Below are 26,374 nucleotides of genomic sequence, written 5' to 3' on the forward strand. Positions count from 1 at the left end.
CCTCCTCTTTCTCACTCTCTGCCTGCCTCTCTGCCTACTTGTGATCTCTGTCAAATAAATAAATAAAAATCTTAAAAAAAAAAAGATAGGTGGAAAATTTCCATGTATTTGTAAATTAAATGTTACATCTTTAAATAACCTATAGATCAAAGAAGCTATAACAAAGAAAAGCAGAAAATATTTGGAATTGGATAAATATGAGAAAAAAGAATTATCAGAATTAATTGGATGCAGTTACAGTTACTCAATCCACTTAAATACAATATGGAATCCTGGATAAGTTATAGAAGCAAATAATGGACATTAGGTGATAATTTTGTAAAATTTGAATAAAATATGTACTTTAGCTGATAATACCGTACCATATGTTAATTTCCTGTTTTGATAATTGTACTATGGGCATACAAATGTTTACATTCAGTAAAGTAAGATGAGTGATGTAAAGGGAGTCTAAAATTAGCTCAAAAAATTCAAGACTGACAGTATCAAGTGGTATTGAGGTTGAGGATTAAGTAAAACTCAACAAAATTTGTTCGTGGGAATAGAGAATACTACTGCCACTTTGAAAAATGGTTTGGTAGTTTTTTATAAAGATAAACCTACATCTTTGTTTTGACCCAGCTATCCCACTTTTTAGTATTTATCCAAGAGAAATAAAAAACATATAATCTAAAATACACTTTGCACAAGACTAGTTATACCAATTTTATTTCCGATAGTCCCAAACTGAAAAGAATGCAAACATCCATCCAGAGGTAATTCAATAAACAAAGGCTAGTATATTCATGCAATGATAGTTACTTAGAAATAAAAAGTAAATGTAACAAAATGGATATATCTCAAAATCATATTGAAGAAAAGATGAAAGACATAAGAGAATGCAATGTATATTTCCTTTTATTTGAATAACTGGAATATGTAAAACTAAATGTTAACAACAAAGATCAGAACAATGGTTACTTCATTGCAGGTGTGTTGCCTGGAAAGTGAATGAAGGGCAACTACTGAGTGTAGAATTATTTTAAATCCTAATTTTTTTCTGGTGGTTCCATGGAAATTATCACTTTTCCCGACTCATCAACCTCTATACATAAAAATCTATAGATTTTATTGTATGGACATTATGTTTTAACAACAAAAAGGAGAAAATTAATCTGCACCAAATACATAATTATTTCCATTTGTTGGATAAACAGCAAATCTATAATCTGTAGGAAAAGGGAAGCACATATTTGAGCCCACATTCAAATGAGCTTTCTCTTGATGAGCAATTTTGACACCGTTTTAAGAAAATAGAGCCCAGTCAAAGAGTGGCACTTATGCTGGGAATTTGAGACAGAAATCATATTTCAGCACTGAAAGATGACTTAAACTTGGGTGTTCATGACACAGAGGAAGGGCACACAGATGTTTCATTAAAATTTAAATAAAATTTCTTATATCTTTGCCCTGAGATGCAAATGACCTGGGTGAACCTTTTGGTTGACTGACATAGAACAGACATTGGAAGTCTGGAAGTCTCAGCTGAGATTTTAGAGATTGCACAAGAACAGTGGACTGCTTGTGATAAATATTTAAGGCCTTTAGTTGAGACTGCAGTAAAGCTATACCCTAGGAGTAAGGAATAACCTCTAGGGGTAAGAATAAAGTAAAACAGCATTTTCCCCAAAGTCTGATACAGTATCCAGGTGATGTGCTGATAATTTGATTTTCAGTTAGAACAAAATTTAACAGTTATGAGAAAAAGTTACACAAGTAAGGGTCTATATAATGTAGTATCCACAGTAGTGGGCACACAATAAAAAGTAAATATTGAAGCAGTATCTGATGATCAGAAGATGAAAGAATTAATAGGGGGCTCAGAAATCATGGTATATTGAAAAAAGGTAGAATATGAAAAACAAAATAAATACTGAATAACAAAAGGTTAGATTTAAACACAACCATATCAGTAATCACATTTAAAAAGATATAAATAAGAGATTATAAGATTGGTTAAATAGATAAGATTTATCTATATTTTAACTACAAGAAATACAGCTTAATTATAAAGACAGAGATTAAAATAAAGGATGATTGTATAACTGAAGGTGACATCAGTGGAAATGGTGGAATAAGGACATCAGAAAATGGTCTTCTCTGTGAAAACAACAAGAAAGCTGGAAATATTGTCAAATCAAATTTTCAGTACTCCAGAAATCAACCAAAATCTTGAAATAATTTGGGGAGCATTTATTCAAGAAAAAACCTCTAATTCCATAAAAACAGGGTTTTGTTGCATTTAAATTTGCTTTATTCTCATTGCCTTCTCCCAAATTCTGTTGTAGTCTTGGGAAACAATAGTCCTGCAATCATACTGAAGACTAGCAGCCTAGCCAACACTTTAGAGGCTAGAGCAGGGTTGGAAATCTTCCAAAACCCTATCCCAGGTAATTATTTTTTAACCTCTTTGGCCATTCCCTAGAAAATCCCACATCTAGGGTTTGTTATATTTGACCTGACTTAGCACTCATCCATTGCAAACAGCCTTTCTCTGGGGTCATCTATAAAAACAAATCAGTGACAATTGTAAAGCACTGTAGTTTCTTGAGGTGGTGGTAACAGGTGGGGGTAAAAAAGCATGCTGAGCAAAAAATATTTACAAGGAAAAGCCATGTTCACAGGGGTATTTTAAAAAGCTACAAAATAGTCCTGGGAATCTAGAAGACCATGTGCATGGATATGTTTGTGGATGTGTGTGTAGTTCAGAGAAAATCTAGGGAGAACTTAATTGCTCATCTAAGGATCACTTTGAAGCTCTATGCAAGCAGCAAATGAAGGCTAAGGGAGAGTTGCAAACTGCCAGACTGAACATTGAAGACACATTCCAACATGCACACAGTACTGCTGATAAAGACCTAGAGACAGTGGTCCAGGTATTCAGAGAAATCCCTCTCAAATTATTAGTTGATCACTCAGCTAATTTAGTAGAAATTTCAATGATCACACCCAACAAAGAATACAAACTTACAGAATTATTTTAGGAAAATGACAAGTGGAAAAATCAGCAGCAGTTACAAACAGCAAGAACATCAAACTCCTGGGAGTGGGAAGAAACAGATTGCTGAAGTTGTTATATTATTTAAAATGTATAGATTGCAACAAAAAATTGTGATGTATGCACAAAAACACAATGGCCCATACAAGGAAAGAAAAAACAATCAAAAGAAGCTATTTCTTAGGAAACCACAGACAGTAAACTTATTAGATAAAGACCTTAAGATATTTTAACTATGTTCAAAGAAATAAAGGATGCTTTGTGAAAAGAACTGAAAGAAAACATGAGTATAATTTCTCATCAAATAGACATTATCAATAAAGACCTAGACATTATAAAGTAGTATTAGTAGAAATTCTGGACTTCAAATTACAATAACTAAAAGAAACATTAACTAGAGAAGCTCAAAAACAAATTTGAACTGGCAGAAGAAAGAATCAGTAAACATGAAGCTAGGTCAAGTGAGATAATACATTCCGAAGAACTGAAAGAATGAAGAATGAAGGAAAGGAGGAGAGCTTCATAAACCCGTGAAACACCACCAAGTGTACCAACATATGAAAAATGAGTGTCCCCCAAACAAGTGATACAGAAAGAATATTTGAAGAAATGATGGCAAAATAATCCTCAAATTTGAAGAAAAACATTCACCTACACATCGAAGAAGTTCCATGAATTTCCGGTATACTAAACTTAAAGAGAGCTATACCAAAAAAATATTATAATCAAATTGTCAAAATCCAAAGACAATGAGAGAATCTTGATAGCAGCAAAAAAGAAGGAACTCATCAAATATGGGGAATCTTCAATAAGTCTCATTGCTCAACAAAAACCATGGAGTCCAGATGTTTGGATGACATATTCAAAAATCATGAAATAAAAATATTGCCAACCAATACTACTATATCCAGAAAAGCTATTCCTTAAAAATGACGGAGAAATTAGATGTTTCCAGCTACATAAAAGCTGGGAGGATTTGTTGCTAGCAAACATGCCCTATGGGAAATGCCAAATACCTTCAGGATGAAATGGAAAACGACAAAAATTGGTTCTTTGGAAAGATCTCCAACACTGATAAACTTTAATTAGACTTACCAGAATAAAAAGAAAAGATAAAAATTATCAGAAAACATGAATAAAAGAAGGACATGATAGAAATAAAATGGATTATAAGGAAATACTAGAATTAATTCTATGCCAACCAATTAGAAAATCTACAGGAATGTGCAAATCCCTAGAAACACACAAACTATCAAAACTAACTCACATGCTGTGAAGTGTGTAAACCTGGCGATTCACAGACCTGTACCCTTGGGAATAAAAATACATTATATGTTTATTTAAATAAATAAATAGATAAATAAATTTATTTTAAAAAACAACTAACTCATGAAAGAAAGGAAGGAAGAAAGGAAAGAAGAAGGGAGGAAGGAAAGAAAGAAGGAAGGATGGAAAGAAGGAAATCTGAATAAACCTATAATAGGTAAAGAGGTTCAATCTGTCATTAAAAAAAAAAAACCTTCTCACTAGAGAATATTATGTTAAGCAAAATAAGTTAGAGAAAGACAAATACAGTATGATTTTACTTATATGTGGAATATAAGAAACAAAATAAACAAACATGGGGGGTAAAAGAGAGAAAAACCAAGAAACAGACTCTTAAGTAGAGAGAACAAATTGATGGTTATCAGAAGGGAGGTGAGTGGGGTAAGGGGTGAAAGAGATAGTGGGGATTAAGGAGGGCACTTATTGTGATGAGCACTGGTGTTGAGTCACTAGATTGTACACCTCTAAGTAATATAACACTGTATGTTAACTAACTTTAAATAAAAACATAAAAAAAAAAGAAAAAAAAACCCTTCTAAGTACACCTAGGCTCAGATGGCTTCATTGGTTAATTTGGTCAAATGTCTAGAGAAGAATTAACACCAATCATTCAAACATTCTTCCAAAAAAAATAGAAAAGGAAAGATAATTTCCCACCTAATTTTATGAGGTCAGGATTACCCTGATACTAAAAACAGACAAAGAGCTCATACAAGAAGAAACCCACAAATACATACTTTTTCTAATATAGGTACAAAACTTCTTAACAACATATTAGTCAACAAAGTCCAATAATATATAGAAATTATTATATAACATGACCAAGTGGGGTTTACCCAAGGAATGCAAGGTTGTGTCAGCATATGAAAATCAATTAATACAACATGCCATATTAATAAATTAAAAGACAGAAATTCAATACATTTTCATATAAAACAGTCAACATATAAGATATAAAAGAGAAACGCCTTAACCTTAGAATACTTACAAACCATCTATAGTTTACATCATAACTCATTCTGAAAAACTGAAAACTTTTCTCATAAGATCAGAACAAAACAAGTATGCTTTTTACTACTTCTATTAATATTATATAAGAGGTTTTAAGTAAAGCATTTAGGTAAGAAAAAGAAATGCAAGGCATTCAGATTTTAAGAGAAGACCATCTTTATTTGACCATTATATGATCTTGTACTAGAAAATGAGATTTTGGCGAAACTTCAGGACATGATCTATATAAACTAATCATTTGAAGTGGTATGTAATAGCAATGGACACTTTGTAAATAAAATAAAACAATCCCAATTTCATTAAAATTTTAAAATAATATAATATTTAGGAATAAATTTAATGAAAGAAGTAGAAGACTGGTACATTGAAAACTGCAAAAAATTTAATTCAAGAAATTAAATAATATAAGGAATTCTAAATACAAGAAAAGATATCTGGTGTTTATGGATTGGAAGACTTAATATTGTTAAGATGAAAATTACAAATTTTTTACAGATTTAATGCAATTCTTATAAAAACGCTAGATGCCTTATTTTTCAGAAATTGACAAACTGCTTATAAAATTATATGAAGTTGCAAGGGACACAGAGGGACTCAAAACAAGAGAAAAAGAAGAATAAAACAGACATCCAGATCCAGGAGGCACAGAGAACTCCAATCAATCAAAATCAATGGAAGCAGTTCCACACCAAGACATACTGTAATTACATTTACAAAACTAAATGATACCGAAAACTCTTGAAAGCAGCAAAACGAAAGAAGTACTTTACTTACAAGGGGAAACTCATAAAGCTAGCTGGAGATTTCCCAACAGAAACTCGACAAGCCAGAAGGCAGTGGCGTGATATGTTATTCAAAATGCTGAATGGGAAAAATTTGCAGCCAAGAATCCTTTATCCAGCAAGGCTATCATTCAGAATAGAAGGAAAGATAAGAGTTTCCCAGAAAAACAGGAACTAAAGGAGTTTGTGACTACTAAACTAGCCCTGCAAAAAATATTAAAGGGGTCTCTTTGAGTGGAAAGGAGAGACCTGAAGTGACAAAGACAAGAAAGGATCAGGAAAAATCTCCAGAAACAATGACAAGACAAGTAATAAAATGGCAATAAATACCTATAGATAATTACTCTCAATGTAAATGGACTAAACACTCAAAAGGCATAGGGTGTCAGAATGGATTAAAAATCAAGGCCCAACTATGTGCTGCCTATAAGGGATTCATTTTAGACATAAAGACACCAGCAGATTGAAAGTGAGGGGGTGGAGAAACATTATTCACAAAAATGAGTGTCAAAAAAAAATCAAATAGCAGTATTTATATCAGACAAGCTAGACTTTTTGTTCTTGTATTGTTTTTATCCTCCCAACCTTTCTCAATTGCTTCCAAAAACTTGAAAGAAGGACGACTTCCAAACTTATGTTATGAGGCTAGCATTACCCTGATACCAAAGCCATATAAGGACATTACAGGAAAAGAAAACTACAGATCAATAGCCTTGATGAATATATGTGCAAAAATCCTCAACAATATACTAGCAAACTAAATTCAACAGCACAATAAAAGGACCACACACCATGATCATATAGGGTTTAGCCTTGGTATGCAAAAACACTTTAACATACGCAAATTAATTAGTGTATTAACACATTAATAGAATGAAAGGTAAAAATCGTATGATCATCCCAATAGAGATAAAAGAACAAATGCAGAAAAAGCATTTTACAGAATTTGATGTTCTTTCATGATAAAAACTCTCAATAAATTGTGTATAGAAGGAATGTATCTCAATATAATAAAGACTGTAGGTAACAAGCCCACAGCTAATGTACTCAGTGGTCAAGCCCCACATCAGGCTCCTTGCTCCACGGGGAGTCTGCTTCTACCTCTGCCTGTCACTCCCCTTGCTTGTGTTCTCTTTCTCTCTCTCTCTCTCTCCCCCTCTGTCAAATAAATAAATAAATAAATAAAATCTTTTTAAAAAATCTGATGAGAGGTGTTTCACAAAATCTACAACTAACAAACATCATTCTTAATGTTGAAATACTGAACACTTTTCCACTATTTCACTCTGTAAAAAGAAAAAAATGTCCATTACCTCCATTTCTGTTAGAAAACATTATTTTCCAAGCTTTATCAGTTCAATTAAGCAAGAACAAGAAATTAAAGAATGATTAAGAGAAGACAAAATAAATTTGTCACCATAAAATTACTGGATATGTAAAAAAAATTCTAATGAAACTGTTAAACTCTTAAAAATGCTAAATAATTTAAACAGCTGTCCTGGTACAGAGTAAATTCAGAAAAAAGCAAATATATTTCTATATACTAGCAACAAACATGTAGAAATAAAGTTTTAAAATACCAATACTATTTATAATAGCATTGTAGGAAATTAAACACATAGGGATGAATCTAACAAAGCTATGAAAAACTTCTAAACAAAAGCTACAAAACATAACAAAGCAATTAAAGATAGCCTAAGTAAATGGAGGAATATTCTAGAAGTCAGAATATTGTTAAAACTTCAATTCTCACCTAACTGGTTTATAGATTCAATGTAATCTTGATTTAAAGAACAGTATGTCTTATTTGGAATATTGACAAGGTAATTTAAATCTCATATGAAAATGAAAAAGCCTTAAAATAGCCTGGATAGTTTTGACAAAGAGCACAGCTGAAAGACTTGCTCCACTAGATATCAAGACTCAGTATGAAGCCACAGTAATTAGGACATTCTAGTGTTGGTACAAGGAAAGAATACTGGACCAATAGAACAGAACAGATAGGCCAGTAGAAAGAATGTACATAAGTTCATCTCGCTTATGAGAACGATTCCATTCTAATTCAGTGGATGAGAATAATCTTTATTTTTTACTTTTTAAAAAGATTTTATTTGAGAGAGAGAGAAAGCACAAGTAGGGTAAGGGGCACAGGGAGAGGGACAAGCAGACTCCCTGCTGAGCAGGGAGCTTGATGTGGTGCTTAATCCTAGGACCCAGAGATTATGACCTCAGCTAAAGGCAGATGCTTAACCAACTGAGCTACCCAGTCACCCCGAGAACAATCTTTTTAATAAGTGGTGTTGGAGGCGCCTGGGTGGCTCAGTTGCTGAGCGTCTGCCTTCAGCTCAGGTCATGATCTCAGGGTCCTGGAATTGAGTCCCACATCAGGCTCCCTGCTCAGCGGAAAGCCTGCTTCTCCCCGTTCCACTCGCCCTGCTTGTGTCCCCCTCCCCCCCGTCTCTCTTCTCTGTCAAATAAATAAATTAAATCTTAAAAAAAAAATAAATAAGTGGTGTTGAATCTATTAGATATTTACATGGGGAAAAAATTCAACCCCTACAAGAATTAAGGTGAGATGGCTATTAGACCTAAACGTGAAAGCTGAGATCATCAAGCTATTATGAAAAAACAAAGCAAAACCAAAACCAGAAGGGTTTATCCTCTAGAGCTTCGGATAAAAAATTTTTTCTTAAACTGAATATAAAAATCTCTGGCTACTAAAGTAAACACTTACAAAGTGAACTTCATTAAAAGAGTAAAGAGCTAGGCACAGGCTGGGAGAAAATATTCTGAATATATATATTCAGCAAAGGATTCATTTAGAATGTAAAATAGACATCTGGAAATTAATTTTTAAAAGATAAGTTGAAATAGGCAAATGGGTGGAAATGATACATCACAAAGGATATAAAAGAAGCCATCCAAATACATCAAAAACATAAGGAAAATTGTTCAACATTGATTAGTGCTATTAAATAAATAAATAAATAAATACATGAGTAAATAAATAAATACTAAAATGAGATCATCACTACATACTCACCAGAACACAATTTAATTATTAGGATGAGAGTTTGGCAAACTGTGACTCATAGGTCCAATCTGGCCTACAGCCTGTATTTATGTCTACTTAGAATTATTTTACAGTTTATTTATTTTAATTAATTAATTAATTAATTATTCATTTAAAAGAGAGACAGAGAGAGCACAAGCAGGGGGAGAGGGAGAAGAAGGCTCCCTGCAAAACTGGGAGCCCAAACTGGGGCTCAGTCCCAGGATCTGGAGATCACGACCTGAGCCAAAGACAGATGCTTAACCATCTGAGCCACCCAGGCACCCCTTATTTTACATTTTAAAAGGTTGTTAAAAACATATGTAACAGAGATCACATGTGGTCCACAAATCCTAAAATATTTACTTCCTGACTCTGATAGAAATGATGTGCCCACAATTAAGACTGACAATATTAATTTTTGGCAAAAACTTCACTTTTTTCCTTACATTTCTCACATTACATTTCTTTCATCTCTCATATTGTGGATGGTTCATGAATGGACACAGCCAATTTGGAAACATATTTGACAGTGTGTACTGAGCAAGTCTAAAGTGATCCTCAGATTTTTCTTTTGGGTAAAAGAACAGCAGAAATGAATGTTTTTATCCATCAAAAACCATGGACACGGGGCATCTGGGTGGTTCAGTGGGTTGAGCCTCTGCCTTCAGCTCAGGTCATGATCCCAGAGTCCTGGGATCGAGCCCCGCATGAGGCTCTCTGCTCAGCAGGGAGCCTGCTTCCCCCTCTCTCTCTGCCTGCTGCTCTGCGTACTTGTGATCTCTCTCTCTCTCTGCGTCAAATAAATAAATAAAATCTTTAAAAAAGAAATCCCAAACAACCATGGACACTCAGGTTTTTTGCAACTTTATAATAGCCTAACACTGGAAACAAACCAAATGCTAAGCAACATTAACAAGGTAAATTCATTTTTTAAATGTTTATATAATGGAACACTATGTGACAATGGAGAATAACTAACTACTGATAAATGCAATGACATGGAGGGATCATATAGATATAATATTGACTGAAAGAAATCAGACTGAAAGAGTACATATTATGTGCTTTCACTTATATGATGCTCCAAACAGGCAAAACTAATCTGTGGTTATAAAAGTCAGAATATTGGTTACCCATAGGAGATTACAGAAAGGGGGCAATAGATAATCCTCTGGATATTTCGAATGTTCTATAACTTTTCCTGGTGTTCATTAAAGTGGCATATACATCTGTAAAAATTCAACAAGCTATGCACTAAAGATTTGTGTATATTACTGTACATGTTACACTTAAAATTTTAAATAGTTTTAAAGTTTATAGATAATATGAATTTTATTCATAGGCATAGGTCAGAACCACTGACCTGAGATGAAAATTATATTTAAGATGTTGCAGGATGAGATAGAGGAGATATTCTGAGGGCATGGGTTGAATTTGTGAAGCATGGCTACTAGTGAGTTATGAAGGTGGATAAAATTCCTTAAGGCAGTACCTTACGGGCTATTGAAATAACTAAATCACTAATATGGTAGAGAATTTCATGTGGCAATGGAAAATGGCCCTGGCCAAAGGAGAAGGGTGAGCCAACATGTGAAACCATGATGGTTAAAAAAAAATCAAGGCAGAAAATAAAGAAAGCAAGAGAAAATGAATTGAAAAAAAAAAAAAGTTAAAAAAATGTTTGAAGGAACTCTGAATATTTGAACATGGAGATTTGGAGAAGAACTATTGTTCTTGTTGTCATGGGTGTACCTGGCTCACTTAAGGACATGAAGATGTGTCTTGGATATGGTGAATACGATTCCTTTTACAGAGGTAGGAGTGGAGGTGTGGATGCACAAATGATAAACAAAAAGATTCAATGGATGGGGGGATGGGGTAACTAGGTGGTGGGTATTAAGGAGGGCACTTGATGGAATGAGCACTGGGTATTATATGCAAGTAATAATTCACTAAGTTCTACTAAGTAATAATATACTATATGTTAACTAAATTGAATTTAAATAAAAAAAATAAAGTCTTATATTAGCAAAACAAATGAGGAAATGGAGGGACTGGAATGTGAAAAATATTAAGGAGAAATATTAACGAATATTGAGGAGAGGTTGTGTTGATTTGCCATGGGGAGAAAGAGAATTCTAAATGATTGTCAGGTTCCTTTTTGGGTAAATGGGAGATCCTGTTGCTGTTCACCTGAGAAACAAATATGTGGGAGGAAGAAAAATTGGAGGTAGGGGAAGGTTTTCAGTGCAACTTGATAAGATGGCATTTGAGATACGTCTCCGACATTCATCTCTATATCCCTATATATCCAAAACTAGAGATCTGGATATAATCTGGATAGAAATGTTTACTTGAGAGTCATCAGTAGATAGATTTTAGTTTCTTTCTTTGGATGATTAAACCAGGAAAACTGTATAAGCAACTGGAAAGAATAGACTCTTGGAGAAGAGTGAGAGTAAAGCAGAAAATGAAGACAAGAAATAAGAGCAGACAGAAAGATAAGAGTGAAGAAAACCCGAGAAAAATGATGTCATAACTTGCAGAGGAAGAGAGAATTATGAGGAAAGCATTGTCAACAGTTTCAGATGCCAGAGAGGAAGCTAAAGTTGGAAACACAGCTCTTAAAAAGTGTGTCCCATCAATGCAAGCTGGTGAAGCCAGTCCAGAAAACAGTATGGAAGATTCCTCAAAAAGTGGACAATAGAACTACCCTACAACCCAGCAATTGCACTACTGGGTATTTATCCCAAAGATACAAATGCAGTGATCCAGATGGACAGGTTCACCCCAATGTTTATAGCAGCAATGTCCACAATGGCCAGACTATGGAAACAGCCTAGATGTCCATCAGCAGATGAATGGATAAAGAAGATGTGGTGTATATATACAATGGAATACTATGCAGCCATCAAAAAATGAAATCTTGCCATTTGCAACGATGTGGATGGAACTAGATGCTATTATGCGAAGTGAAATAAGTCAATCAGAGGGGGACAATTATCATATCTCACAGATTTGAGGAATTTGAGAAACAAGACAGAGGATCATAGAGGAAGGGAGGGAAAAATGAAACAAGATGAAACCAGAGAGGGAGACAACCATAAGAGAATCTTAATCTCAGGAAGCAAACTGAGGGCTGCTGGAGAGAAGGGAGTAGAAGGGATGGGGTGGTGGGCTGATGGACATTGGGGAGGGTATGGGTATGTGGTATGGTGAGTGTTGTGAATTGTGGAAGACTGAAGAATCACAGACATGTATCCCTGAAACAAATAATACCTTATATGGTAACAAAAAAAGTGTGCCCTATGGATATCTGGGCATCTCTAAGACCCTCTGAATGGTACTGTGAAATCAAAACTACTTCTGTAATAATCTTACTGTGTTACTTGCTGTTTTCCCCATGTTTACATTTTTAGCGATGGTGCAAAATACTAGTGGGTGAAATTGCTGGTGTCTTAGCATGAATCAGGCTAGTGACACCAAATTGTACAAGTAATCATTGTTTTATTCACTACCACACACATTCAAGGCAAAAAGGCCAGTTTTACCCAAGAAAGTCCTTAGTGAAGTAGTAACAAATATTAATTTTACTAAACTTGACTCTTAATAATCCATGTAATGAAATGGAAGTACACATAGAGCACTTCTGCAGCATACTGATACAAGGTTGTTACTTTGAGGAAAAGCACTTTTGCAGTTGTTAGAGCTGAAGGAGGCACTAGACGCTTTTCCCATGGAACAACATTTTTCCTTGAAAGAATGACTGCCAGACACATGGGCATTATTCATACGTGAGTTATCTGGCAGACTTGTTCTTAAAAATGGATGTGTTGAACCTGACAGGTCAAGGATAAAGACAGATGATATTTATTGTTAATGATAAAATTTGAGCTTGCCAGTGAATATTGGAACTTTGGAAAACTTGTACACAGCCCTGGGAGTTTGACACTTCTCTAATATTTAGAGACATTTCTGACAAGATTGGTAGGGATTATTAATGCGTGTGATTTTTTTTTTGATACTGTATTAACATTTGGGAAATCTGCATAACTCAGGGAACCAATATTTTCTGAATGACCCATGCTTGATGTTACAAGATAATGCATGGTTAAAATGTCAAAGCAAAAGACAGATTAGTGGATTTTAATGTAACGGCATATGAAAAAAATCAGTGATGTGGTTTCCAATTACATATTGCAACTGAATTTAAGAAAAAAAAACTTGCTGGATTTTAGTGAGTCTCAAAGAAAATGTCCACTATTACCCGAAAACATTATTAAAATACTTTCTATATTGAGGCTACCTATCTGAAGATATATATTTTTTTCACAGAATTCAACCAAAGCAACTCATTGAGACAGATTAGATTGCAGAAGCAGAGATGAGAAACAGATTTTTAAAAGTCTAAAAAAAAAAATCACTCTTCACTAACTTCATTTTTTGGGGGGAAAATGCAGTGATTTTTCATAGAGCTATATTATTTATGTAAGCATATAATAGGTTTCTTGTCTTTTTAAATAAATCCACACATAAATAAACTGTTCTCAATTTTAATTTCCAGGACAATAAATATTGATAGAGTCACTAATGAACTTATAAAGAATGGCTTCAGTAGAGTGACAGAGCTACAAAATTCTTAAGAGATGACTTATAAATGGCGCCAAGGAAGACATGAGTGTGACCAAATGTAAGCTTGGCTGTAAAGCCTAGGAGAGAGACTGGACATTATTGAAATTAGTATATAGATTAGAGAAAGTATCTTTTTAGAATTCAGTTACCCTCTTCCTAGATTATTTTATAAATTTAAAGAGAGCCCAATCAAAATACAGACAGGATTTTAAAGTGGGACTAAGAAAGTTAATGTTAAAGCTCATATGGAAAACGAAACATTCCCAGCTCTAAAAGATAAGAGTTATGAGTGAGAATGAACCATATCAGATGAGAAAATTTGTTATGAAATTTTCATAATTAATACGGTGGGGAATTGGTACAGGAATAGACACACTATTGGAATACAATGTAAACTTCAGAAATAGGCTCAGATATGGAAGAACATTTAATATATTATAAAGGTGGCATTGCAAGTTTCAGACTACATAAAGTTTTTAAATAAACAGCATGAGGCAATTGAGTGATTATTTGGAAGAAGATAAAATTGAATGCATATCTCACCGCATACAAAAGTGAACTCCAAAAGGAACAGATCTGAATGTGAAAAATGACGTAAATATGTGTGATTTACTGTCTTACCTGAGTGTGGGGCAAGAATTTATAATAATCATTCAATATAGAAATGGAACCTGACTGACAAAATGAGCTGCAAAAAAAAAGAACAATTCTGCATGGCAGAAGCACCATATGCAATAGTAAATAGCAAACAAAGAAAAAATATTTTCATTTATAACATATAAAATGTTTTTTTTTTCTGTGATGTATCAAGAGCTATTGAAATTAAGAAAGAAATAGGTTAAAAAAAACAGAAAAAATGATCAAAAGGTACATTTTGCAAAAAACTAATTTAGCAATGGCACTTAAATGTATGAAAACAAGCTCAACTTCTTTTATGACAAAGTATGCAAATTGAAGTTTGAAGATGTACCTTTTAGCAAGGCTTCAGGAAAACAGGCTCTCTTACATTGCTAGTAGGAATGAAGAAATGTTCAACCCTTTACTAATCAGTATCTATACATTAACCTCTTGATAAATTAGAAATTTCTGTTAGGAATTTTTGTTGAAATTAAATTTCCAAAAGTATGAAACATATACAGAGTGAGGGGTATGCAGAGTGGTATGCAAATGATTATTTTTGCAAAATATTAGAAACAACTTCAAAGGCTCATACTACGCATGAGATTGGTTAAATAAATTATGATGTATCTAACCAGTGTAGTACTAGTGGGTGTAAAAAGTAGAAGAAAATTGGCTTTTAAATGCAGTGTTTTCCCAAAAAACAGATAATTGAGTAAAAAAATGGGCAGAAGATATAAGCAGACACTTCTCCAAGGAAGACATACAAATGGCTGACAGACACATGAAAAAGTGTTCATCATCATTACCCATCAGGGAAATTCAAATCAAAACCACATTGAGATAACACCTTACACCATTTAGAATGGCCAAAATTGACAACTAACCACTAAAAAGAACAGAGATTCCTTATAGGAGAGGACTGATTTCAGAACTGGAGCATGGAAAGTAAAAGGTGAATCTGGCATAATTCATGCCAGAAAGTAAATGCTCAAAAACTGATCGTACATATTAAAAGGACTTCTCATAAAATAATCTAGGACAGTTTTGAGCATCAAAATAATTAAGTATACCAATAACAAGTTATATTGATTTCAAAAGAATTAAAAAGTTTTTACCAATATGAATAAATAAATGACAAAGAATGGGAAGGAAAACTTTTCCTTATAGTGTAAGGCTAACTAGAAAGGAAGAAAGAATGATAAAATAAGAAAAATTATCTTTCTATAATCACATAACAATAAATGATTTAGGAAGAATTATCAATGGATTTTTAAATCTACTGAGTCAAGTTTGTTGGAAAGTAATTTCTTAATTTCCAAATAAATGGAGATTTTCTAGTTATCTTTTGATAAACATTTTATATCTCATTCAAATTTCAGCCAAAGAATATGTACTTTATGATTCAAGCACTTTGAAATCTATTGAGAATTGATTTATAGCCAAATACATGGTCAATTTTGATAAATATTTCTTGTTCAAATGATGGGAATATACATTTTTCACTTGCTAATGAGTTCTGCCTTTTTCATTGTTCTAATACAATTATTGAAAAAGGTTTGTTAAAATTTCACGCCATAATTATGGATTTGTCTGTTTTTATTGCTCTGTCCATTTTTGATTTAGTAATGTTGAACCCATATTATTATACACATATAAGTTCGTTACACAATGTCTTTCAGATGAATTAAATCTTTTCTCATTATGAATTAAACTTTCTTTAAAATTTTTTTTGCTGAAGTGTTTTCTGTCAGATTATTAGTATAGCTACACAATTTTTCTGTCTGTTACTGTTCATGTGGAGTACCTATTTTTAATTCTCACCTTTCTTATGCTTTAGATATGCCTCTTATAAACACATAGTTAGATTATTTTTTCAAACCCTGTCTGACAATCTTAGAATATTGAGTTCCATTTACAATTACTGATACATAATTACTGATACTGATTTGGTTTCAATTCCACCATCTTAGTATTGTTTTTATGTTTTCCCACCTGACCTGTGTAACATTTGCTACCCTTTACTGCCCCCTAATGGATTTGCTTTGTTATTCTATAATATTCCTCTAAATTTGGAAGTTAAACATTCCTTTTCTATTAGTGACTGCCTTTGAATATACAAGTTATACCTTATTCATCAAAGCTCAATATTAAATATCATTTTTATCATTTTCCTGGACAATGAAAAAAGCTTACTTTCAACCTGCTTATACGCTATTGTTTTGCGAATTTTAGTTCCATAAATACTCTGAGCCTCAGAAGACATAATTACATTTGTTTTATACAGCCAATGCTTTTCTTTAACCATATGTTTACCATTTTTTTCAGTTATTCATTTTTTCAGTGATTTTTTTTAAAATGAGTATAGTTGACACACAATGTTACATTTGTTTCATTATTCATTTGTTTCATTATTACAATACAATAATTCAACACGTATCATTTTCATTGTTTTGTTTCTTGTACCTTCTATCTTCCATCTGTGGCCATTTTCCTTTGTTTTAAGAACATCCTTTAGGATTTCCTTAAGTAGGAGTCTGATTTTGTCTTGTTCTCCTGACTTTTGTTGGCCAGATAGTCTTCATTTCATTTCAATTCCTAACGTATATTTTTGCTGAGTATATGGTTTTAATTTAGCATGCACTTTTTATCAGCACATCGACACTGTCATTTCAACATCAGGTTTTCATTGCTGTTGAGAAAATATTCATTCACTTTATCATAATTCTATTGAAGATTATCTCTTTATTTTTCCTCTTTAAAATTGATTTTTTTTCTGTAATGTTGTTATGAGGGGTTCAATGTTGATTTTTTCTTATTCATTCTGCTTGAGGTTGAGCTCTTTCAATGTGAGAATCAGCATCTTTCTTAATTCCAAAAGCCATTATTTCTTCAAATATTGCCTTTCTGCCATTCTTTTCTCACCTTGTAAAAGTCTTCTCTCTTTATTTTGTTTTTAAAATTTATTTATTTATTTTAGAGAGATTGAGAGCACAGGCATGGAGGGGAGGGAGAGAGAAAATCAAGCAGACTCCATGCTGAGCGTGGAGCCTGATGCAGGGCTTGATCTCATGACCGAAATCACGATTTGAGCTGAAACCAAGAGTTGGAGACTTAATCTACTGCACCACCCACGTTGTATGTTTATTCTTACTCTTTTCTCTCTTTTGTATCCTTCCAATTCTCCTTGCTTTGTTCATCATCGACCTCCAGTAATGCTCTTTTTAGTTATGTCTAAACTGCCTCTGAGTTCTTGGAGATTTGTGTTATGCCTAGCTCCAGATTTTCCAGGTTCTTCTCATATCTTACACGTCCCTGTTTGTAGTTTGTATTTTCTTGCTGAAATATTTAAATTCAGCTCATAATTTTCATATGCAGAATACAAATACTTCTTTAAAGTCTATGTCTACTACCTTGAGTGTCAGTGAGTTTGTGTTATCTTTTACTATATCTGATTCATGCTGTTTTGTCTTTTCATATATCTGTTCATCACTGTACTCTAGATACTGGAATTGAAAATTACTACAAGAAATAATTTGAAGTGTACAGTGATTTTTTTTGTTTACATAAGAGAAATCAAAAACTTGAAAAATATGAAATCACCTTAAGCCAATTTTCAGGCTTCAGATATTTATTGGTTACACACATAACTTAATCCTGGCCTGACTTCCATGTCAAGAGTGGTTTAAGCCTAGTCCATCTTTATTTCTAGTGTACAGGTCTTTGGCATCCAAAAAATAAGCTCAAGTTGGTCAATCCTTTGCCATACTCTGTATTCCTGCTTTAGACCTTCTTTGCTTGTGAGAATATGAAATGAACTTATCAACAATCAGTCACATCTTCAGGTTAGGAAATGCATCCTTGTCAAAAGTGACCCAAAATTCATAGTCATTCTTTCTAGATTTCTGTCTTTTTCTGGACCCTCCACTATCTTATTAGTTTCTAAATGTTAATAGTATTTTTCCATACTTTTTTGTTGTGTTTAACACAAACATCATTGCAGATTGCCCATCTGTCATTATTAGAAGCTGATGCCCCTAATACTCTAATTTAATTTGGCTGTATATTTTCTTTGTAAGCACCGTAAGAACTGGCATCTTTTAAATGAGCTCTTTGGAGTGGAGGAAGTAAACTCTGTGAACCCTTAAATATGTAGGTCAAATTGTGTAAATAGATTCAGTTTTTTTCTGGGAGAAGTTTTATTGCTTTTTATCCAAAGGTGTATGTTATTTGTGTGTGTGTGACAGAACAATCTTAAAACTTAAATTTATTTTATCAATAATCCCAGAGTTGAAATCTTTAGATAATTTCAATGAAGACTGTATAGATTATCTTGATCTTGTTCTAAACTGTACCAGAATCTTTTATAGAAACATAACTCTGAGGAAGGATCATTTAATGAGACACTAAATGTAAGTTCCAACTGGAAGAGGAGGAAACAAAAGGGAAAAAAAAAAAAAAAGAATTGTAAAAGCCCTTACAGTCCAATTGGTTAAATTTTGTGACTTGAATATTAGCATTATTAAGGCATATCTCAATCATAAGCAATATCTCAATCATAAGCAATAAGATGATCATTTCTCTCCCTTCAACTTCCCCCAGATCTTTAAAAAATGGATTTCTTTCTCATTTTGTATAAGCAGAATCTAAGAAGATATTTAAAAACAGAGGAAAAGTAATATATTCTAAGTCAATTAACAGTATAAATTTCGACATGTTTACTTCATGAGGATTCATGTGAAACTTGATTTTTCCACTCAAGAAAATGTGAAATTAGAATAAAAATATTAAAATTAATATTTTGTGATAGATTTATCTTTTGGAAGATTTTAATGCTATATTCAAAAAATTTAGACCATATATCTTTGTCTTCAAATAGTTTTAAATAACTCAAAGATTATGTATCTGTGTTGCAGAATTCATTGGCATACTAATGTATAAAATAATTTAACAGCATAACTAGAAACTTTACATTTATATATTAATATACATTACATTTCTTTCATTATTGTTAACCTAAATATCAGATATATAGGTTAAGAATAATTCTTAAATAGAATCCCGATTAAACGCAAATGTTACCAGTCGACGTCTGTACGTTGTTCACAGTACATAATCCGAAAGTATTGAGCATAGCCGCTGCAATTCTAATGGCCAAGAAAGTTATTTACCTATCGAAATTGCCCAAACAATAGCAATCTTCATGATGGCCTTAGTCCGCGAATTGAAACGGCTATGCTCAATAGGATTACGTATTGCTACATACCGATCCAGCGAGATAGCGCAGAGGTGCATGATGGACGCTGTAGAAAATAAAACATCCAAAGAAATCCAGACGGGGCACAAATATCTAGGTAGTGGCCAGACATAATCTGAAAGAGAAAACAGAGAAGACAAGAACATATTATCCAAGTTAAACCATCTAGTTTTACATATTAGTCTACTTATTTTCTTCCTCTCATAAGTATTTTTTTTTTTAAAGTGAAATTTGGGAATCATATTCCATAGTAACAACAATGAGGATGATAATGCCTTTAGCGTTTCATACATTATTTCTTATTGAGATAAAACTTATACAACATGAAATTAGTCATTGTAAATTTTACAGTCCTGTGGTATTTAGTACATTCACAATATTATGCAACCATTACTTTTTTGTAGTTTTAAAACATTTCATCACTCCAAAAGGTAACTACTACTCATTAGGCAGTTATTCCCCGTTGTCCCCTCCCCCAGCCCCTGAAACTCTCTAATCTGTTTTTTGTCTCTGTGAATTTAACTAATCAGAATATTTCATATAAATGGAATCACACAATAGGTTCCTGGCTTCTTTCATTAACTCTGGTTTTGATGTTCATCCATTTTGTAGCATGTACTTTATTATTTTTTATGGCTAGTGCTTTTATTTGTTGAGTTTTTTTGATACTGTTGTAAACAAAATCTTTTTTTTTTTTAATTTCCTTTATGGACAGTTCATTGCTAGTATGTAGAACTATAACTGCTTTTCATGTGTTAATCTTGTATCCTACAGCTTTGCTGAATTCATTTATTAGATCTAGTTTTGTGTGTAGGGTTCCTTAGGATTTTCTGTTTACGACGTCATGTCATTGAATAAAGATAATTTTACTTTTTCTTTTCCAGTCTCCTTTCGCCTTTTATTTCTTTTCTTGCTTAAGTGTCTATATACAATTTCTAGTACAGTGTTGAATGGAAGTAGTAAACACAGCCATCTTACCTTTTTCCTGATCTGAAAAGAAAATCTTACATTCTTTCACAATTAAGTAGGATGTTAGTTGTGGGTTTTTCATAAATGTTTTCTATCACATTGAAGAAGTTTCCTTCTATTTCTAGTTTGTTGAGTGTTTTTATCATAAAAGGGTGAGAGATTTCACCAAATGCTTTTTTTTTTTTTTTTGCTTCATTTGAGATGATCTTGGGGTTTTCTTACCTTAATTCTATTAACGAAATCCAATACATGGTTGATTTTTACATATTGAACCATCTTTGCATTCCTATGATAAATCTCACTTGGGCATGGTGTATACTGTAATATTATATTTAGTTTTCTAGTATTTTACTGAGGATTTCTGCATCTATATTTGTAAGTAATATTGCTTTATACTTGTCTTTTCTTGTAATGTCATCATCTGGTATTGATATCTGGATGATGTTGGTCTCATAGAGTGAGTTAAAGAGTGTTCCCACGTCTTCTATTTTGTAGGAGTTTGATTAGAATCCGTGTTCATTCTTCAAATATTTGGTAAAATTTGTCAGTGAAGCCATGCGGTCTGGATTTTCTTGTTTTTGTTTTCTTCTATTCTCTATTTTGTTTATGTCCATTTTAATCTTTACCATTTTCTTTCTTTCTTTCTTTTTAAAAAAGATTTATTTATTTATTTAACAGAGAGAGAGAGAGAGAGAGAGAGAGAGAGAGCACACAAACAGGCAGAATAGCAGGGTGAGGGAGAGGCAGAAGCAGTTTCCCCGCTGAGCAGGGAGCGGATGCAGAGCTCAATCCCAGGACCTTGGGATCAAGACCTGAGCTGAAGGCAGATGCTTAATGAGTGGGCCACCCAGGCACCCCTACTATTTTCTTTCTTTTGATAGTTTAGGTTGTTTGTTCTTCCTTTCTAGTTCCTTAAGATCTGGAGTTAGGTTATTGATTTGGGATCTTTCTTCCTTTTAAATGCAGGCAATTGCAGTTATAAACTTCTGTCAGAGCACTACATTTGCTGTACCCATAAATTTTGGTAAATTTTCATTTCACTCTCCTCAAAGTATTTTCTAATTTCTTCTTTGATCTATTGGATGATTAATAGTGACTGTGGTGGTTAATTTCCACATATTTATGAATTTACAGTATTCTTTTGTCATTGATTCCTAGTTTCATTTCATTTTGGAGAAGAGTTTTTGAATATTGATATTTAAAAATTTTAGTGCTTATTTTGAAAATGATCACGTACACTTGAGAAAAAGGCTTTTTCTGCTGTTGTTGGATGGGGTGTTTTATATATGTTTGATGGGATTAGTTGATTCATAGTATTGTTCAAGTCCTCTATTTTTCATTTATCTTCTGTTTACTTGTTCTATTCATTACTGAAAATGGTGTATTCATGTATCCAAGTATTATTTTAGATCTTTTCCTCCCTTCATTTTGTCAGTTTCACTTCTTATATTTTTTGGTCTCTGTTGTTGGATGCATTTATATTTGAAATTATTACATCTTTTTGATGCTTTGACACTTTTATCAATATATAATGTCTTTCTATGTCCTTCATAACAATTTTTGCCTTCAGTTCTACTTTGATACTAATATAGCCACCTCAGCTTTTATTGGTTACTATTTGCATGGAATATGTTTTCCATCCTTTTACTTTAACCTATTTGTGACTTTGAATCTAAAATGAGTCTCTTACTGAGAAGAAAAAGGTTATACAGGAAGGTTCTTTTTAAATCCATCCTGGCATCATGTATTTTTTTTTTTTAAGATTTTGTTTATTTATTTGACAGACAGAGATCACAAGTAGGCAGAGAGGCAGGCAGAGAGAGAGGGAAGCAGGCTCCCTGCCGAGTGGAGAGCCTGATGAGGGGCTTAATTCCAGGACCCTGGGATGATGACCTGAGCCAAAAGCAGAGGCTTTAACCCACTGAGCTACCCAGGTACCCCTGGCATCATGTATTTTTAATAATTCTGCTAATCTTTGCCCTATAACTGGGCAGTTCAGTCCATGTGCTTTTAAAATAATTACAGTTACAGAGGGATTTATTTCTATATCTAATTGTTTTTATATGATACATATCAGTTCCTCATAAATATTTCTGTTATTCACTTTAATTGTGATTAATTGATTTCCACTGGGCAACTTTTGATTTTTTCTTGTTTCTTTTTCTTTATATTACTTTAGAATTAAAATGGTAACAAAGTTTTAATTAATACTACTTTTGTTTCAGTAGTATACAGATTTTTGTTCTGTTACAAATGACATCTTTACACATTGTGTGTCCATTAACATAGATTTATAAGTATTGTTTTATGTAAGATATTAAACAAAAAGGGGAATAATCCCAAAGCTAGAAAAGAAATAAGAAAGTAAGTAATCTCATTAAATTAACATGTATGAAAATATGAAGGACCATAGTAATTTAAAAAATTCTCATAACTCATTTCATAAAACAATATAGTGTCAATATCAAAACCTATAAAACATTGAAAAAAATGTAACTAGCAAGAAATAACATTTATTGATATAGATACAAAGTTACAAACAAAATATTAACAAATAGAATTCAACAAAGTGTCAAAAGAGTAATATACCATGTAAAAACAAAACTATTTCAGGAATGCAAGTGTACTTCAATATCATAAAACCCCCCCAATATAATACCTTATATTAATATTTTCAAAGGCATTTTATGATCTTTTAATAGATATTGAAGAATAGTTTGATAAAATACAGAAGTTATTTCTAATTAAAATTTTAATTATATAGTGATGAAAGGAATCCCCAAATTTTATAATTTACCAAAAACCAATAACAAATATTATAAACCCTAGTGCAATAAATACATTTCAATTACATTAAATTCAGAAATTGGACAGGGCAAGAATTTATAGACAGTCTTCAAAGCAGCTACCATGACCATGTTCAATGAAGGAAGGGTGGAAGCTCTTGAAACAAATAGTTAGAAGACATCTTAAATAAGAAGTAGAACTTATAAAAAGAACAAAATGGAGAATTTAGAGTTGAGAAAATATGTAATATCTGAAAGAAGAGAATCACTGTATAGACTTAATAAAAGAATGGAGATGATAGATGAAGAGCCATTAAAACTGAATATAGATTAGTAAAAATTATCCAAACTGAAGAAGCATGAGGAAGATTCAAAATAAATGGTTATAATAGGGACCTACAGAATAATATGTAGATGTGTAACATTTGTGCCATTGGAATCTGAGAAGGGGAAAAAACTGATACAGAAAAAGGTTTTGAAGAAATAATGGTCTATAACATCCCATAATTTATGAAAAACAAGAAGTTCTGCAAAACCCATTATGGTTAAACTCAAAGATAATCATGCCTAGATACATCATAATCTGGTAAAAGCAAAAGATTAAAGGAAAACATCTTGAAGCAGCTGAGAAAAATGACCAAGTATAGGGAGCAATGGCTTTTACAACTTCAGATTTTTCATCAGAATCATGGAGACCAGGGGCGCCTGGGTGGCTCAGTGGGTTAAGCCGCTGCCTTCAGCTCAGGTCATGATCTCAGAGTCCTGGGATCGAGTCCCGCATCGGGCTCTCTGCTCAGCAGAGAGCCTGCTTCCCTCTCTCTCTCTCTGCCTGCCTCTCCATCTACTTGTGATTTCTCTCTGTCAAATAAATAAATAAAATCTTTAAAAAAAAAAAAAAGAAATCATGGAGACCAGAAGGCAGTATAATCATAATCCAGAATTCTACATCCAGTGAAAATATCTTAAAAAAAAAAAAAGACTGAAATAAAGGAATTTTCATGTGAGGGGAAACAATGAACCGATTGATAGGAAACTTGCTCTAAAAAATGCTGAATGATGTTCTTCAGAAAAAAGAAAGGAAATTATACTAAAAGAAAACTTGTAAACTCAAGAATGAATGAGTGAAGAAGAACAGAATTGATAAATAATTTGGGAAATGTAATAGATTATTTTTCTTATTCTAGGTCTTTAAAATACTTATGACTATTAAAAATTATAATCCTGTCTGAGAAGTTTCTCCATGTATATAGATGTATCCCATATTACAATTAAAGCAAAAGGAGGAAAGGAATCTATATGACTATAAGGTTTTTATAGTCACTTGAAGTGATAAGATAGTAACTGTAGGGAAATTGTGAAATTTTAGATGTGTATATTTTAATCTAGAGAGCAATTGCTAAAAAACACTGTACAAAGAAATATAGCAAAAAACCCAATAGATCAATAAAAATGAAATACTAAAATAAAATGAATAAGACACAAAGAAATTCAGAAATAAGAAAAAAGGCATAAAAAGAGATAAATAGAAAATTATAAAAAGATAACATAGTTCCAAACTAAACAATACTTGCACTAAATGGAAATGGTATTAAGTATAAATTATATCAATTTAAAGAGACAGCCATGCTGGATTAAAAAGAACAAAAATAAATATTACCCAATCATATGCTATTTATAAGGAACTCTGTAAGTTTGGATATGATGATATAGATAAATATAAAGTAAAAGGACAGAAAAGGATACACAATGCAAACACTAATCAAAGGACTTACTGGAGTTGTTATATGAATATCAAAGTAAATTTCAGATCAAATAATATTACTAGGAATGATAGAGACTGTGTTACAATGATAAAGTTTTCAACTTATCAAGAATGTATAACAATCTTAAACATCTACATAACCCAATAACAGAACTTCAAATTTCATGAAGCAAGAAAATGATAGAAAAGAAGACATCAAAAGTTGAATCACAATTATACTTTGAGATTTCCACACCCTTTCCTCAATAATTGACAAAAGTAGGCAGAAAATTGTCAGTGATATAAAAAAACTGCATAGCACTAACAATGAACTTGACTAAATTGACATTTATAAAACACTATATTCAACAATAGAAGAATACACATGCTTTTCAAGAACCCATAAAAATTGATCAGAAAAGACCATAAAATAATTCTTAAGAAATTAAAATGATTGACATAGTGCAATGTCTAGTCTCTGACCTTAACAGAATTAACTTAAAAACTAGTAATGAAAAGATATCTTAAAAAAGTACAACTATTTGGAAATTAAACAGCACAGTTCTACACAGTTTATGTTTCAAAGAAGGCTCAAATTTAATTAAGCAATTTGAACTAAATAAAAATTAAGACATTCAAAATTTGTGTGATGGTGCAAAGCAGTACTCAGAGGGAAATTTCTAATTAATGTTTTTTTTAATAAAAGAAGAAAATCTCAAAACCATGATCTAAATTTCCAGATTAAAGTCCTAGACAAAGAAAAGCGAATTAAAATGAAAGTATCAGAAGAAAGGAAATCATAAATATAAAAAGCAGAAATCATTGAAACCGAGGAAGGACAATAATAGAAAAAAAATTCAATGAAATGAAACAGTTTTTTGAAAAGATCAGTAATATTGATAAACTCCTAGGCAGATTAAGGGAGAAAAAATAAGAGTAGAAGACACAAGTTACCGATATTAGTGATGAAAGAGGGAGTATCTCTACAGACCTCACAGACAATTATAAGGGAATTTTATAAGCAATAGTTTGTCATAAATTTGTATAGACATATGGTTTCACTTATTTGTGGAGCATAACAAATAGCATGGAGGACATGGGGTGTTAGAGAGGAGAAGGGAGTTGGGGGAAATTGGAAGGGGAGGTGAACCATGAGAGAC

The 26,374-nt window shown here is 32.5% G+C and overlaps 1 protein-coding gene across 1 annotated transcript in view; it reads right to left on the reverse strand.

Moving 5' to 3' along the window:
* HTR2C (5-hydroxytryptamine receptor 2C) overlaps positions 1 to 26,374 on the reverse strand; it is a 282,379-nt gene that overhangs the window by 50,570 nt on the left and 205,435 nt on the right. Inside the window, exon 5 of the mRNA XM_013048464.2 lies at positions 19,633 to 19,833. Coding sequence (XP_012903918.1) covers positions 19,633 to 19,833 — 201 coding nt within the window. The remainder of the gene's footprint in view (positions 1 to 19,632; positions 19,834 to 26,374) is intronic.

The sequence above is a fragment of the Mustela putorius genome, unplaced genomic scaffold (genome assembly GCF_011764305.1).
Source record: "Mustela putorius furo isolate JIRA1106 unplaced genomic scaffold, ASM1176430v1.1 tig00003901_pilon_pilon_pilon, whole genome shotgun sequence".
NCBI classification, from domain to species: domain Eukaryota; kingdom Metazoa; phylum Chordata; class Mammalia; order Carnivora; family Mustelidae; genus Mustela; species Mustela putorius.